This window comes from Drosophila ananassae, chromosome XL (assembly GCF_017639315.1).
Source record: "Drosophila ananassae strain 14024-0371.13 chromosome XL, ASM1763931v2, whole genome shotgun sequence".
In the NCBI taxonomy this organism is placed as follows: Eukaryota; Metazoa; Arthropoda; class Insecta; order Diptera; family Drosophilidae; genus Drosophila; species Drosophila ananassae.
The window spans coordinates 4,336,948-4,349,177 of NC_057931.1; the positions used below are offsets into that span (position 1 = coordinate 4,336,948).

A 12,230-nucleotide genomic window follows, 5' to 3' on the forward strand; every position below is an offset into this window, starting at 1 on the left:
AATAAAATAAAATAAAATCAAATAAATAACAGAGGGATGGCTGCCAAGGTTTATTTTCACTTCTTTCACTTGTAAATAATACAAAAGTGTAACAAAAACATGTTCAAATCATAAAAAAACATAGAAGTGATATGATATAGCATTTTGGGATTACTAGAGATACTATAGATCTAGCTTATAGGTCTTTAGATTCTATATAGTAAAGATACTGCTACAAATCATCCTTGTAGATACTTTTAAGTGTCTTACTTTAGACAGCATAGATCTTTAGACAGATAAAGGTATTTTTATTTTAAAGGTATCTTTGGGTACTACTTACTATATATATTTGTTATAGATACTTTAGATCTTGCTTATAGACTTTAGATACTTTAGATCTTCCTGCAGATACCTATAGTCCTGCAGATACTACAGATACAGATCGTGCTTTAGAACCATTTTAAGATCTATCTTTAGATACTTTTATCATAGATTTTACTTTAGATATCATAGATCTTGCTTAAGGAACTATAGATCTTTCTAATAGATCGATAAATATTATAGAGATTTCTTATAGAAGCTATATATCTTATTTAAAGAACTTCCTAAGATCGTACTTCATATTCTTTTACCATAAATAGTACTACTCATACTTTTGATACTATAGATGTTACTTATAGGACTTAAGAAGCTATATATCTGCCTAATAGATCTATAAATACTATAGATATTATAGATATAGATATATATATATAGATATAGATATATATATATAGATATAGATATATATATATAGATATAGATAGATATATAGGTACTATAGAGCCCATTGGTACTACAGGTTTTACTACCAGACCTTTAGATACCATAGATCTTTCTTATAGATCTTATAAGACTACAAATCTTCCCCCTATAAAGATGCAGATGCTCTATAGATGTCTAAAGATACTATATATAGTGCTTAAAGATCTTAAAGAACTATAGATCTCACTTAAAGGCCTATAGATCTTAGACCTTAGAGCTTATAGATCGTTAATAGACCTTTTAGATCTTCCTTCCTACTAGATCTATAAATACTATAGATATTACTTAATAATCTGATGAAACTATAGGTCTTACTAATAGATCTTTAGATACTGTCCAAGGAACTATTATATCTTCCTTCTAGACCTATAGAGACTACAGACCTCACTTAAAGGCCTAAAGATAGGCCCAGATACTATAGATCTTCCTTATAGAGCCTCTATATACCTCCATAACCCACTTCTATACCTATAGACCCCCCCCCCCCCCTATCTAATTTATTTCTATCTAATTTATTGAAATTTTAATATTTCTTCCCGTAATCCCATAAATCACAAGCCCCATAAACCATACTTCCCCAACATTTATGTTTATTTTTTTTTATTTGTTTGGAACATAATTCCTCCATCTACTCTATAGCTACAAACTATAGCTATATTTATTTATATTTTGGATTGGTTTATAGTATTTTTACTCACCTCGTTGATGTGCTTGTAGGTCTTTATCAGTTCGACGCTCAGCTTTCGCAGAGGACCCGAGGCGGGGTCCCGAAAGTGGGTGGGAATGCGGGCCTGCATGGCACGCACCTCTGACGAAGACGAGGGACTAGAGTGCTGTGGATCGGACATATTTTCCATTAATTATTATTACAATTTAAATTCTCTGCAAAAGTATGTATTTTTAATAATGATATCAAAAGGATTTGAAACAAAAACAGCTTAGAAAGAGAGCACTGGGTTTCCAAGTTCGAAATTTAAAGTTTGTAACTTTTTTAATTCTTATTCGATTTAGAAGGGGCGGCTAGCTTAAAAGATTTATAAATCGATTCCCCCTCAATTTCCATCAAAATCTAGCAAGAAATCTTTTTTTTTTTCATTTTTTATTCAATTTTTATGGGGAAACCCCTTCAAAAATCCTAGAATTCCCATATATGATCCATATCCTTAGCTATATTTCAGAAAATTCTTATCCAATTCTTAAGAGGGATATCTTCAAAGATTTCTCCTTCAATTCCCCATCATTTTGCTTTTAAAACCTGATAAAAATTATTTTTTATTTAAATTTTATGGGTATACCCCTTGTATAATCCTATCTATGGCTATATCTTCCACATTTCTTATCCAATTCTTGAAAGTAATACCTTAAACGATTTGTGGTTTAATTCCCCATCATTTTGCTTTAAAATTTTGATACAAAATATTTTTTCAATTTTTTTCCAATTTTTATGGGTAACCCCCTGATAAAAAAAACTATATTTTTTCATAAAAAGTGCCTCTCCTGCTCATAACTCTGCCAATTTTGATGCGATTTTCACAAATTATATCTTTAATGATTTTTAGAACCGTAATTTATAAATCTACATTAAAGAAAAATAATTAATAAAAATACATTTTTTTTATTTTTTAATTTTTAAAAGTCAACCACCACCCATGAAGAAAACTAATAATTGTTTTTGTAATAAATAATTAAAAATAAATAATTTTTGTGAAAACTTACATGGTGCATGACATCCCGGTGAGTGGCGGGCAGGTCCTCCTCGGTGACGAAGCGGCCGTAGAGGGGGGCGTGCCGCTGGCGACCGCCGCCACCGCTGCCGCTCCCGCTGCCCTGCGCTGCATCGACGACGGCGACGCTGCCCGCGCTGGACCCATAAGCGGATACTGCAAAAAAAAAAAAGATACAAAGATACACAATTACAGATGCAGATACAAATATACAGATGAAGAATATAAAATAAAGATACAAAGATACAGATTCTGTGATGGCATTAGTATTAAATTAAGAGTGAGAGAGGGAGAGGGGGCGAGGGGGGGAGAGAGACAAGAGGTGGAAGGGGCATCTGTGGATGTGGAAATGGATGTGGAAGTGGATGTGGATGTGGATGCTTTGGTTCATTGACCGGATCGGATCGCTCGAACGCCGCACCACATCTGCTCTGCTCTGCCTCAGTTCCTGCCCCTGCCTCTGCCACTGCCCCTAGCCCCTGCCATTGCCCCTTGCCCCTTGCCCCTCCCCCAGTCTCCTCTTCAAAATGCACCTGTTTTCGCGCACACCTGACGACGTCAGCGCCCGAGAATTGCCAAAACGTTACCAAAAACAACAACAACAAAAAAACGAAAAAAACAAATACAAAAACAAAGCCAGGAGAGGCAGGTGGCAGGTGGCAGGAGGCACAAGAAACAGAATCAAAGGTAATAAACACTGAGAAAAAAATATTACAAACAAGTTTCTCCTTTGTAAGTTTTTTTTTTTCGAAATTTTCAAAAACTATTTGAGATTTTATTTAATCTCAAAACCAATTAAATTCTATATAAAAAATATTATTGATTTAAAATTTAAAGTTATGCAACTTAATTGTTAAAAAAAAATATAAATATTATTAATATAGTAATAAACAAAAAAAAACCTAAAAAACCCCAAATTTATAAAAAAAAAAACTATAAAATTAACTATTATAAAAACTATAATTATTCTTTGTTATTTTTTCTATATTTTCCTTATTTTTTATTCACAAAGAATATATTAGTTTATAAAAGACTTTAAACTTCAAATAAATAACAAGAATATACAATAAATAATATAAAAAAGTAAATAATAAATAACATTAATATTATAAATATAAAATTCCACTTTAGAAAAAAAATATTCTCAGTGTAGAATGCGAAAAAGAGTCACCATAAAGGAAAGAAAAAAAGAGCGCTCTACCTTAATTTTAGACCAGACGGAACTGAAATTATTACACAATATGCGGCAGGCGGCAAGTGGCAAGGCGGCAAGGCGGCAAGCGGCGTGCGGCACACACATAATTTCCCCGTTAGTAGTCGAGTGAGTGTCTCTTGCCACTTTAGTTTCTTTTTTTTTTATTTTTTATTTTAATTTGGTTGGCATGGCTTGGGTTGTGCAACAAAAATAGCCACAAAAACGATATAAACAAGAAAAAAGGGTGAAGAACAAAAACAAATAAAAGCAGAGAAAGCAGCTGCTTAAACCCGAACTAATGATATTGCATTTCATCGACACTCTCACCTCCGCAACAGGTGATGACGGAAACCCGATCGAAGAACCACAAACAAAAATAATAAACAATTAAGCCACTAAAGTGGAAGTCAATTGAGTAATTAGCTTGTTGCTTCAAGAAGAAAAAGAGTTTCAAAGTCAGCCGTACATTATGCGGCAGTTTCTTAACAAAAAACATGATTTTCTAGCCTTTTAGTTAAGGATTCTGATTCTTTTTATAGAACTATCCCCTAAAACCCCTCAAACCCATTAAAAAAGTTTAAAAAAAAATAGCCGTACATTATGCGGCAGTTTCTTAACCAAAAACATGATTTTCTAGCCTTTTAGTTAGGGATTCTGATTCTTTTTATAGAACTACCCCCTAAAACCCCTCAAACCCGTTAAAAATAAATTTAAAAAAGTCAGCCGTACATTATGCGGCAGTTTCTTAACAAAAAAAACATGATTTTCTAGCCTTTTAGTTAAGGATTCTGATTCTTTTTATAGAACTATCCCATAAAACACCTAAAACCCATTAAAAACAGGTTTAAACAAAGTCAGCCGTACATTATGCGGCAGCTCCTTAATAAAACATGATTTCTTAAAATTTTTGTTTATGATTTCGATTCTTTTTATAGAACTATCCCCTAAAAACCCTTCAAGCTTACAATTATATGGCAAGTTGGGCTGTTCTACCACAACTTCTCTTATTTTTTGGTCCTTCGAGATTAGTTCCGGTTGTGGCTCTAGTTCCCTCGCTTGGGACCATGTCCATGCCGATTTTGGATAGATTATTGATCCCATTTGGCAATGATCCTCCTCCTCATCCAGCTGGAGTTGTAGCTCCAACTCATCGGGATAATTGTAATGGTAATCGTAGTCGTAATCGTAATTGTAATTGCCATTATTCGATGGCCAATTTCTGACACGATGCTGACAGCCAATTTGGGCCAAATAATTGATGTAATGAACAGGAGGTGGTGGAGTCCTTCTGCCCGTGTGGCTCTGTGGCACGACTCTAATTGCCCTGCCACCAGGTGGCATAGGTGGTGGTGCACCTAAGGATGGTGGTTGAAGTGGTTCTACTGACTCTCCCACAATATTATTATTATTTAGATTATTATTTTCATTATTTTGTTGCCAAAAAATTAATGCAGCTGACATTTTTTTGTAATTTAATTTGTAATTTAATTTGTAATTAATTAATTAAGAGTTAAGAACACACACGATCTGTTGCGAATGAAAATTGAATGCAAACTGTGGCACTTTTTTTTTTGTCACAAACTTGCCACCACTCGCCGTCTGTTTTATTTATACGAGGAATCTCGTACCTCTACCCGTACCATGTCGCCACTTCTCGTTGCTCTTTTTATTTTTATTTTTGTTTTTATTTTTGTTTTTCTTACTTGATTTTATTTAATTTTGTTTTTATTTTTCGAGTGAATTTTCAACAGAAGAGAGCTTTAAAAAAATCTTTAAAATATAGATATAATGGGGATTACTACCAGATAGTTTTCCCGGAAAGCCCCACCTATGATTCTTTAGATTAAAAATTTAAAAAAATATTTAAACAATAAATTAAACAATTATAAAAAAAAATTTGGAAGAAAAATTCTTTTTTTTAGAGTTTTGAACCTTAGAACCCCTTTACCATCCCATCTCCCTCTCTATTTTTTTTATTTCTGGTCAAAAGCGCAGTTTTTTTCTGGCTCGTTATTTTTTATCACATCTGGTTCTTCCTTTTTTTTTTATTTTGTTTGTTTTTTAAGAGAGTGGGTGGTTTTTATTTTTTTTTTACTGATTGGGGCAGCCACATAGTGTTCAGAGAGTTCCGCTTTCGAGATAATGGAATTTCAATAATGACATGTAGTGGAGTAAAAAAAAAAAATGAGAAAAAAATGCAATAAAAAATGGGAAAAAAGTATAGAGTTCTCCTCCCCGCCTTTTCTCACTTTTCAGATTTAATTTTCATTTCTTTGTTTCGACTTTTTGCGTCTTCTGGCCTCTGTCTTTCTTTCTTCTGTGTGCGTTTCTTCGCCGCTTCGCCGAAGTCGAGGAAATAATCAAAACAAAGCAAGCGAAATGTGAAATTAAAATAAAATGTAATTAACCCCAGAGACGGGGGCGCCCAGCACACAGTGCGGTACGAAAATGTAGTGTCCAAAAGGGGGTTGCTGATTTAATTAACTGCAAAGGGGGGCTTCTAAGTTAGAACTGGCACTTATGTATATACATGTTATTAGATGTCTTTTAAAGCAATAAAGCTAGAAAAGGTATCGAATGGGTTATTCTAAAACATAATCGTAAGAAAAAAATAACTTGTTAAAAAAAAGCATGCTTTTTAGCGAAAAACTTTGAACTTTTATTGAAAAAAAAGGGAAAACTTGCAAGAATCTTTTTTTTTAACCCATTAAGTAACTTATTTTGAAAACAGACTAAAATAAAACAAACATTTTTAAGAAAAAAATAATTTATGAGAAAAATAAGCATGCTTTTTGGACTAAAACACTGAAAAAAAGGTTTAAAAACTTGCTAAAAACTTTTTTAAACTATTATTTTAAAGTCATTTCGGAAAGAAATACAAAAAACAATTTTGTTGTTAGAAAAAAATTAATTTTTAAGAAAAAAAGCATGCTTTTTCAAGAAAAAACTTAATTATTTATCAAAAAAAGTAATTAAAACTTGAAAAAAACCTTTCTTTTTAAGTATTTTGGAAAGGAAACTAAAATATTTGTAGAAAAAAAATTAATTTTTAAGAAAAAGCATGCTTTTTCGACAGATTTATTTAAAAACGAAAAAAAAAAAACAAAAACAAGTTGCAGAAACGTGTTTTTAAAACTATTAATTAAGTTATTTAGGAAAGCAGAATAAATAAAAACAAAAATATTTCTAAGAAAAAATCAATTTATAAAAAAAAGCATGCTTTTTAATGAAAATACAATTATTTATCCTTAGAATCAAATATTTTCCAGAAAAAAAGATTTCATAAGAATAAAAAGCATGCTTTTTAGAGAAAAAAAATTAATTATTTAACCTTGAAATCAAATATTTGCAAAAAAGGAGAATTTTTAAGAAAAAAAGCATGCTTTTTAAAGAAAAAAGTAGCTTTTTAATCCAAAAAAAGGTAGAAACTTGGCAGAACCCTAAATCAAAAGAAAAAAAACGCCAATTAGAGTTAAATAATGAGTTAGTTTCGAACCCCAGACTCTCCTTACTATTTGAAGGTCTACCCGAAGTCCGAACCAATTCAAGAAGGGGATCTCCAAGCCCCAAAAGCCCACAATCCCCTACCCTACCCTATCCCCTCCTGATGATTGCAAAGCAAAATGTCTCTGAGAATCGAAAATAAAAATAGTTGATGATATTTTAAGGCCAGGAATGGGATCGGATTGGATCGGACATTCTTGGACATAGAGGGTTCTATTATCAGGTTAGTGACATCCGGAGTGGAGTGGCAGATGACTCACCTGGAAAGGGGGGCAGGGGGTCTGTTTGGGACTGCACTTGACAGCTTTATGGAACAGATGACGCCACCTAATCAGCCACAAAACTTCAAAAAAGGGGGAAGAAGTCCTTCTACCAAAGAGGAGGGAGGGAGGGAGGGGGTGCCAAGGTGAGTGATAAGCAAACAGTTGACAAGCCACACACCACCTTGCCACACACAATGGAGTGACATTGTTCCACCTCTAGTACCTAGTAACTAGTAACTAGTACCGCCCTAGTACCGCCCTTCCAAGTTCCAACTAAAAACTACACTTTAAACAATAAACTTTATATTAAATTTCTCAACAAATTTCTGAAAAATGAAACTAACAACTTTCTTGAGATTCTAAGCTTTAAAAAAATGACTTGAAAATGAAAGAAATATGTATTTTTATTTTTAAAAGGAAATTAAATACTTCAAGTTCAAAACAAAACAATTCCAGAGAAGGGCTATTGGAGGGGGTACTTTTTTGTGATTTTCGTAAAAAGGGGAAAGTACAGAGAATATATTTTTAGGGGGGGGAACTTGGTGAGCTAAAAAAAAAATACCCAAAGACTATTTTCGAGCGATCAGATGTTTGATGAGAATATTATGATACAAGGACCTGATATTATAATATCTATATTGTTTTAATTTTAATTATAATTTAAATTTTAATTTTAATTATATATAATAATACTATATAAATTACTCACATTTCTGTTTGTTTTTATCCATAACGCCGCCGCTATTCGTGTCCTCTAATCTATACATGGGGACTGTTGTTGTTGTGGATCTTTTGGGCCGATTAATTAATTAATTAATTAATTATGTTGCTTGTTTGCTAATTTTAATTTATAATTTAGTTTAGAGCATGCCCTTGACATATATACGATATATATATATATATATTGCGTTACTTGTTCGTATGATTTTGGATAGTTTTGAGGGGAAATAATTAATCCTTAATTGGTTTACTAATTATTATTAATTATTTTTAATTTTTAAATATAATTTAGCAATACGTCGGATTTGGTTGCTTTTTATTTTTAAATCTATAAATTAAATAATTTTTTGTTGCTTTCTTTTGTTGTAGTTGTAGTTGTCGTTGTTTTTTTATTTTTTAAATTAATTTAATCCGCTGATTTGTTTTTTGTTTGTTCGTTAATATATATTTTATTATTTTTTTTTTAATATATATTTTTTGTAATATATTTAATTATTTATTTTTTTAAGTGTATTTATTTTTTGTGTCGAATACTTTAGTTGTTGCTGCTATTTCCGTTGTTTTGTATTTATTTTTTAGTTTTTAATTTTCTTTTTTTTTTAAATTTAAAATTATGAACACACGATTTCAAGTCTTTTGTTTAATTTTAATTTTTTATAATTTTTGAATTTCTTGCTTTATTTTTTTTTTTTTTAGCAATTGTCGGGCTTTTGTTTTAAAAAACAAATATTAAAAATAATATTTTTTAGTTTTAGATTTTTAATTTTTAACGTGTGTGTGTGTGCTCCGATGATAATAAATACATGCACACACACACATACACAGACGCGACACACACACTCTCCGCCACACACACACAAGGGAAATTTTTGATCCCAAATGTCCTTTTCTTCTTTGGCTTTCTTCTCTTTTTAGTTTTCTTTCTTTTTTTTTATGTGTGTTTTTTATTTATTTTTAATTTATTTTAAATTTTATTTGATTTTTTTTTTAGAAGAATTCTTTGATATTCTTCAAAGAGTGGTCTTCTGGTCTTCCGATTTCAAGTTATCGTAGTTTTCGATTCATTGTAATTTTTGGCCACTTTTCTAAACATTTTGCATTAACATTTCACGGCACAATTTAATTTAATTAATTAAATATATTTTTTTTAAATTTAGTTTTTTAGGAAAAAAAAATTAACAACGCTTTGTTTACAAATAACTGTACTTGTTGTTGTTATTGTTGTTGTTGTTTGTGGTTCACATCCTGTATGCTCCCCCCGTGTGTGTGGCATGCAACGCTGGGAGCTGTTTCCTTTTCCTGTTTCTGAGGCGGCTTGTTCTGCCGACGCCTCTGCTGCTGCTTCTGTCGCTGCTTCTTCTCTGCTGTTATTACTGTTATTGCTCTGAAATCAAAGAGAGGGAGAGAAAGCGGTTGCTTAATTAGCTAATTCAATTACTTATTGATGCAAAAAAGATGCAAGAAGGCGCTACAAAATAGGTGTGTGTGTGTGGAATAAATAATAATAATAAATAATAACAATCGCGAAGTGGAGAAAAAAAACACGCGCTCTGTTAACTCTCTGTTAAGTTTTTGCCCTGAGAGAGCAAGCACTGCTCTCTTTTTCTTAAGGCTCTCTCTTCGCTTACTCTCTCTTGGGAGAGAGTGATAGATAGAAGGCCCTCCCAGAGAAGAGAATTTGAGTTGTTGATCTTTAAGATTTCTTAAATTCTCTTACTCTTTTTGGTGGCGCCTTAACCCTCCCTTTCCCATTTTCTTCGCCCTTTAACCCTTGTTGTTGTTTTTCGTAGCAAATATCAAATGGACAGAATTAATTCGTAATTTAATTTTCGATTGGCACTTCGTTAGTGGCCTGTTGCCAGGGCGAATATTTGATTTGTGCGGGCATTTTAATTACAATTGTTGATTAACCCCTACAATATGCAATATACGTGCTCGGATATTTTAATGAGAGCCCCCCCCTCCTACCCACCCCTTTCATTCAGAATACAAACCAACAACTGACTGAAAAATCAAAATTGTTTTTTTTTGGGTGAAAATGGCAACTCTTTTTTTTTTTACTCTTTTTTTGTATTTTGTATTTTTGCTCTCTTTGGGTTTTTCTCAGTGGATTTTGTTGCCAAGCCAAATAAAAAATGGAAATGGAAATGGAATCGAGCTGCCAGCCAGACATTGGGGCAGCCGCCAGGGTAGCCACCCTTGCCTTTGAAGCAAAAAAAATAGGCGAGAAGTGCGCTGGTTGGGGAACTCGGATTTTTATTTAAAACAACAGTTTTTTTTATGAAATTCATTATTAAAAACAATAGGTTCAAGTGATGAAAAAAAAGTCTTTTTTTTTTATTAAAAAATATAGAGTTTTTAAGAAAATTTACTATTAATATTTAAGAATTTGTTAGTGTATTTATTAAACCAAATTAAAAATAAAACCAGATTAAAAGTAAATTTAAAACCAATATTGATTTAAAAAAAAAAGTAAAATATGTATGTTTTTATAAAATATAACCAAGAATAATGCCCAAAAACTTTACAAAATTAGAGGAAAATTATGAAATAATTGTAAACTAATTATAAAAATTTTTGTTTAAAAAAAAGGCGTAAAAACAAGACTCCCCCAAAGTTCTTCTGAAGTTCTGTGACTCTCCTGCAGAAATAATTCCCATTCCCATCCCCCAGCATGGTAAACCGGCAAAAAAAAAAAATAATTCCAAAAACCAGTTTTTTGAAAAAAAAAATAACAGAAAAAATAAGAAAAAATAAACAAACTGCAGTCTGAGAATTGTGAATGATTCGGAAGAAAAAAAATGCGTCATTCTTATGCATTTTTTTTGTTTGTTTTTTTTTTTTCATTTTTTATTTTTGTTCCTGCTGACTAATAAGCAAATTAAGTGAAAAAAAAATAAATAAAAAAAAAATAATTCCCAATCAAGGAAAGGCATCACATCCCACTCCCCACCCCCCACAACCCCCTCTCTCTCTCTTGCCTTGACGATCATGCGGCCAACGAGTGTTAACGTTTCGGGGTTAACCCATTGTTGCCAAGTGACTGAACTGATCTGATCTGATAAGAGAAAGGTGGGGAGGGGGATGGGGTAGGGAGAGCTAAGTGACAGATGACGTCATGGCCGGTCAACTGGCCGGTCATTTGACTTTTCACACTTTTGTGGCAAAGAGAGGGAGGGAGGGGGGCAGGATAGTCCGGACCAGACCAGACCAGGGCAGGCTTTATTTTCATTTATTTTTAGACCAACCAGCAGTCGCTACTTTTGTGCCTGCTTCATCATTTATTTTTGGGGCCAACAACATACACACACCAACACACACACTGCCACAGCAACAGCAACAGAAAAAGAAATAAATGCCACAAAAAAAAAAATAAAAATAAATAAATAAATAAGAGAGGCAACAACCTAAAACCCCAACACACCCACGCACTTGCCCACCAAAATGGCAAAAAAAAAAATACAAAAAAAGTAACAAGAGCAGACTAATTGAATTATTTTAAGAGGAAGTGACAACCCTGGCGCAAGAAGCGAGTCTTTCAAGTTTTCCGAGCCAAGTTTAGAGCATACTTTTGGGAGAAATTTGAGGAAAGATTTGCTTTAAAAATGAATTAATTTTTATTTAATTAAGGGCCTTTAAGACTTAGTATTTTTTGTAGTATTTTTATTTTTTATAGTATTTTTTATTAAGACTAACTAAATTTCAAATAAAAATTGTATAATAGGGTTGCCATTTCAAATAAAAACTAAGCTTTATAATATTTTCTTGCTAGCTTTTTGATTTTTAAAAAAAAATTTCAATTTGAAATCTTAAAAAGAGTTGCCAAGTAAACATATTTAAATAGAAAGTCAACAAACAGAGTTGCCAGCTATTTAGTTGTAAAAATAGAAACAAAATAGAGTTGCCAAGTAAACAGTAAACATAAAAGCAAATATAAAACAGAGTTGCCATCTTAATTATTATAAACAAAACACTAAAACAGAGTTGCCAATATAATAATTAAAAAAAGACTATAAGGGAAACAATAGAGTTTTTCCCACC

General features: G+C 32.1%; 1 protein-coding gene across 3 annotated transcripts in view; it reads right to left on the minus strand.

The window, feature by feature from the left end:
- The window catches only part of LOC6503552 (serine/threonine-protein kinase minibrain), a 33,004-nt gene that overhangs the window by 11,923 nt on the left and 8,851 nt on the right, over window positions 1–12,230 (minus strand). The window contains exons 2-4 of one of the 3 annotated variants that reach the window (XM_032452863.2): window positions 8,179–9,573; window positions 2,500–2,663; window positions 1,482–1,616 (exon numbers count right to left, since the gene is read on the minus strand). In XM_032452863.2, coding sequence (XP_032308754.1) covers window positions 1,482–1,616; window positions 2,500–2,663; window positions 8,179–8,236 — 357 coding nt within the window. In that variant the 5' untranslated portion in view covers window positions 8,237–9,573. Of the gene's footprint in view, window positions 1–1,481; window positions 1,617–2,499; window positions 2,664–4,667; window positions 6,197–8,178; window positions 9,574–12,230 lie in introns of those variants that run through there. The other 2 variants (XM_032452862.2, XM_032452864.2) reach the window with 2 other exon arrangements.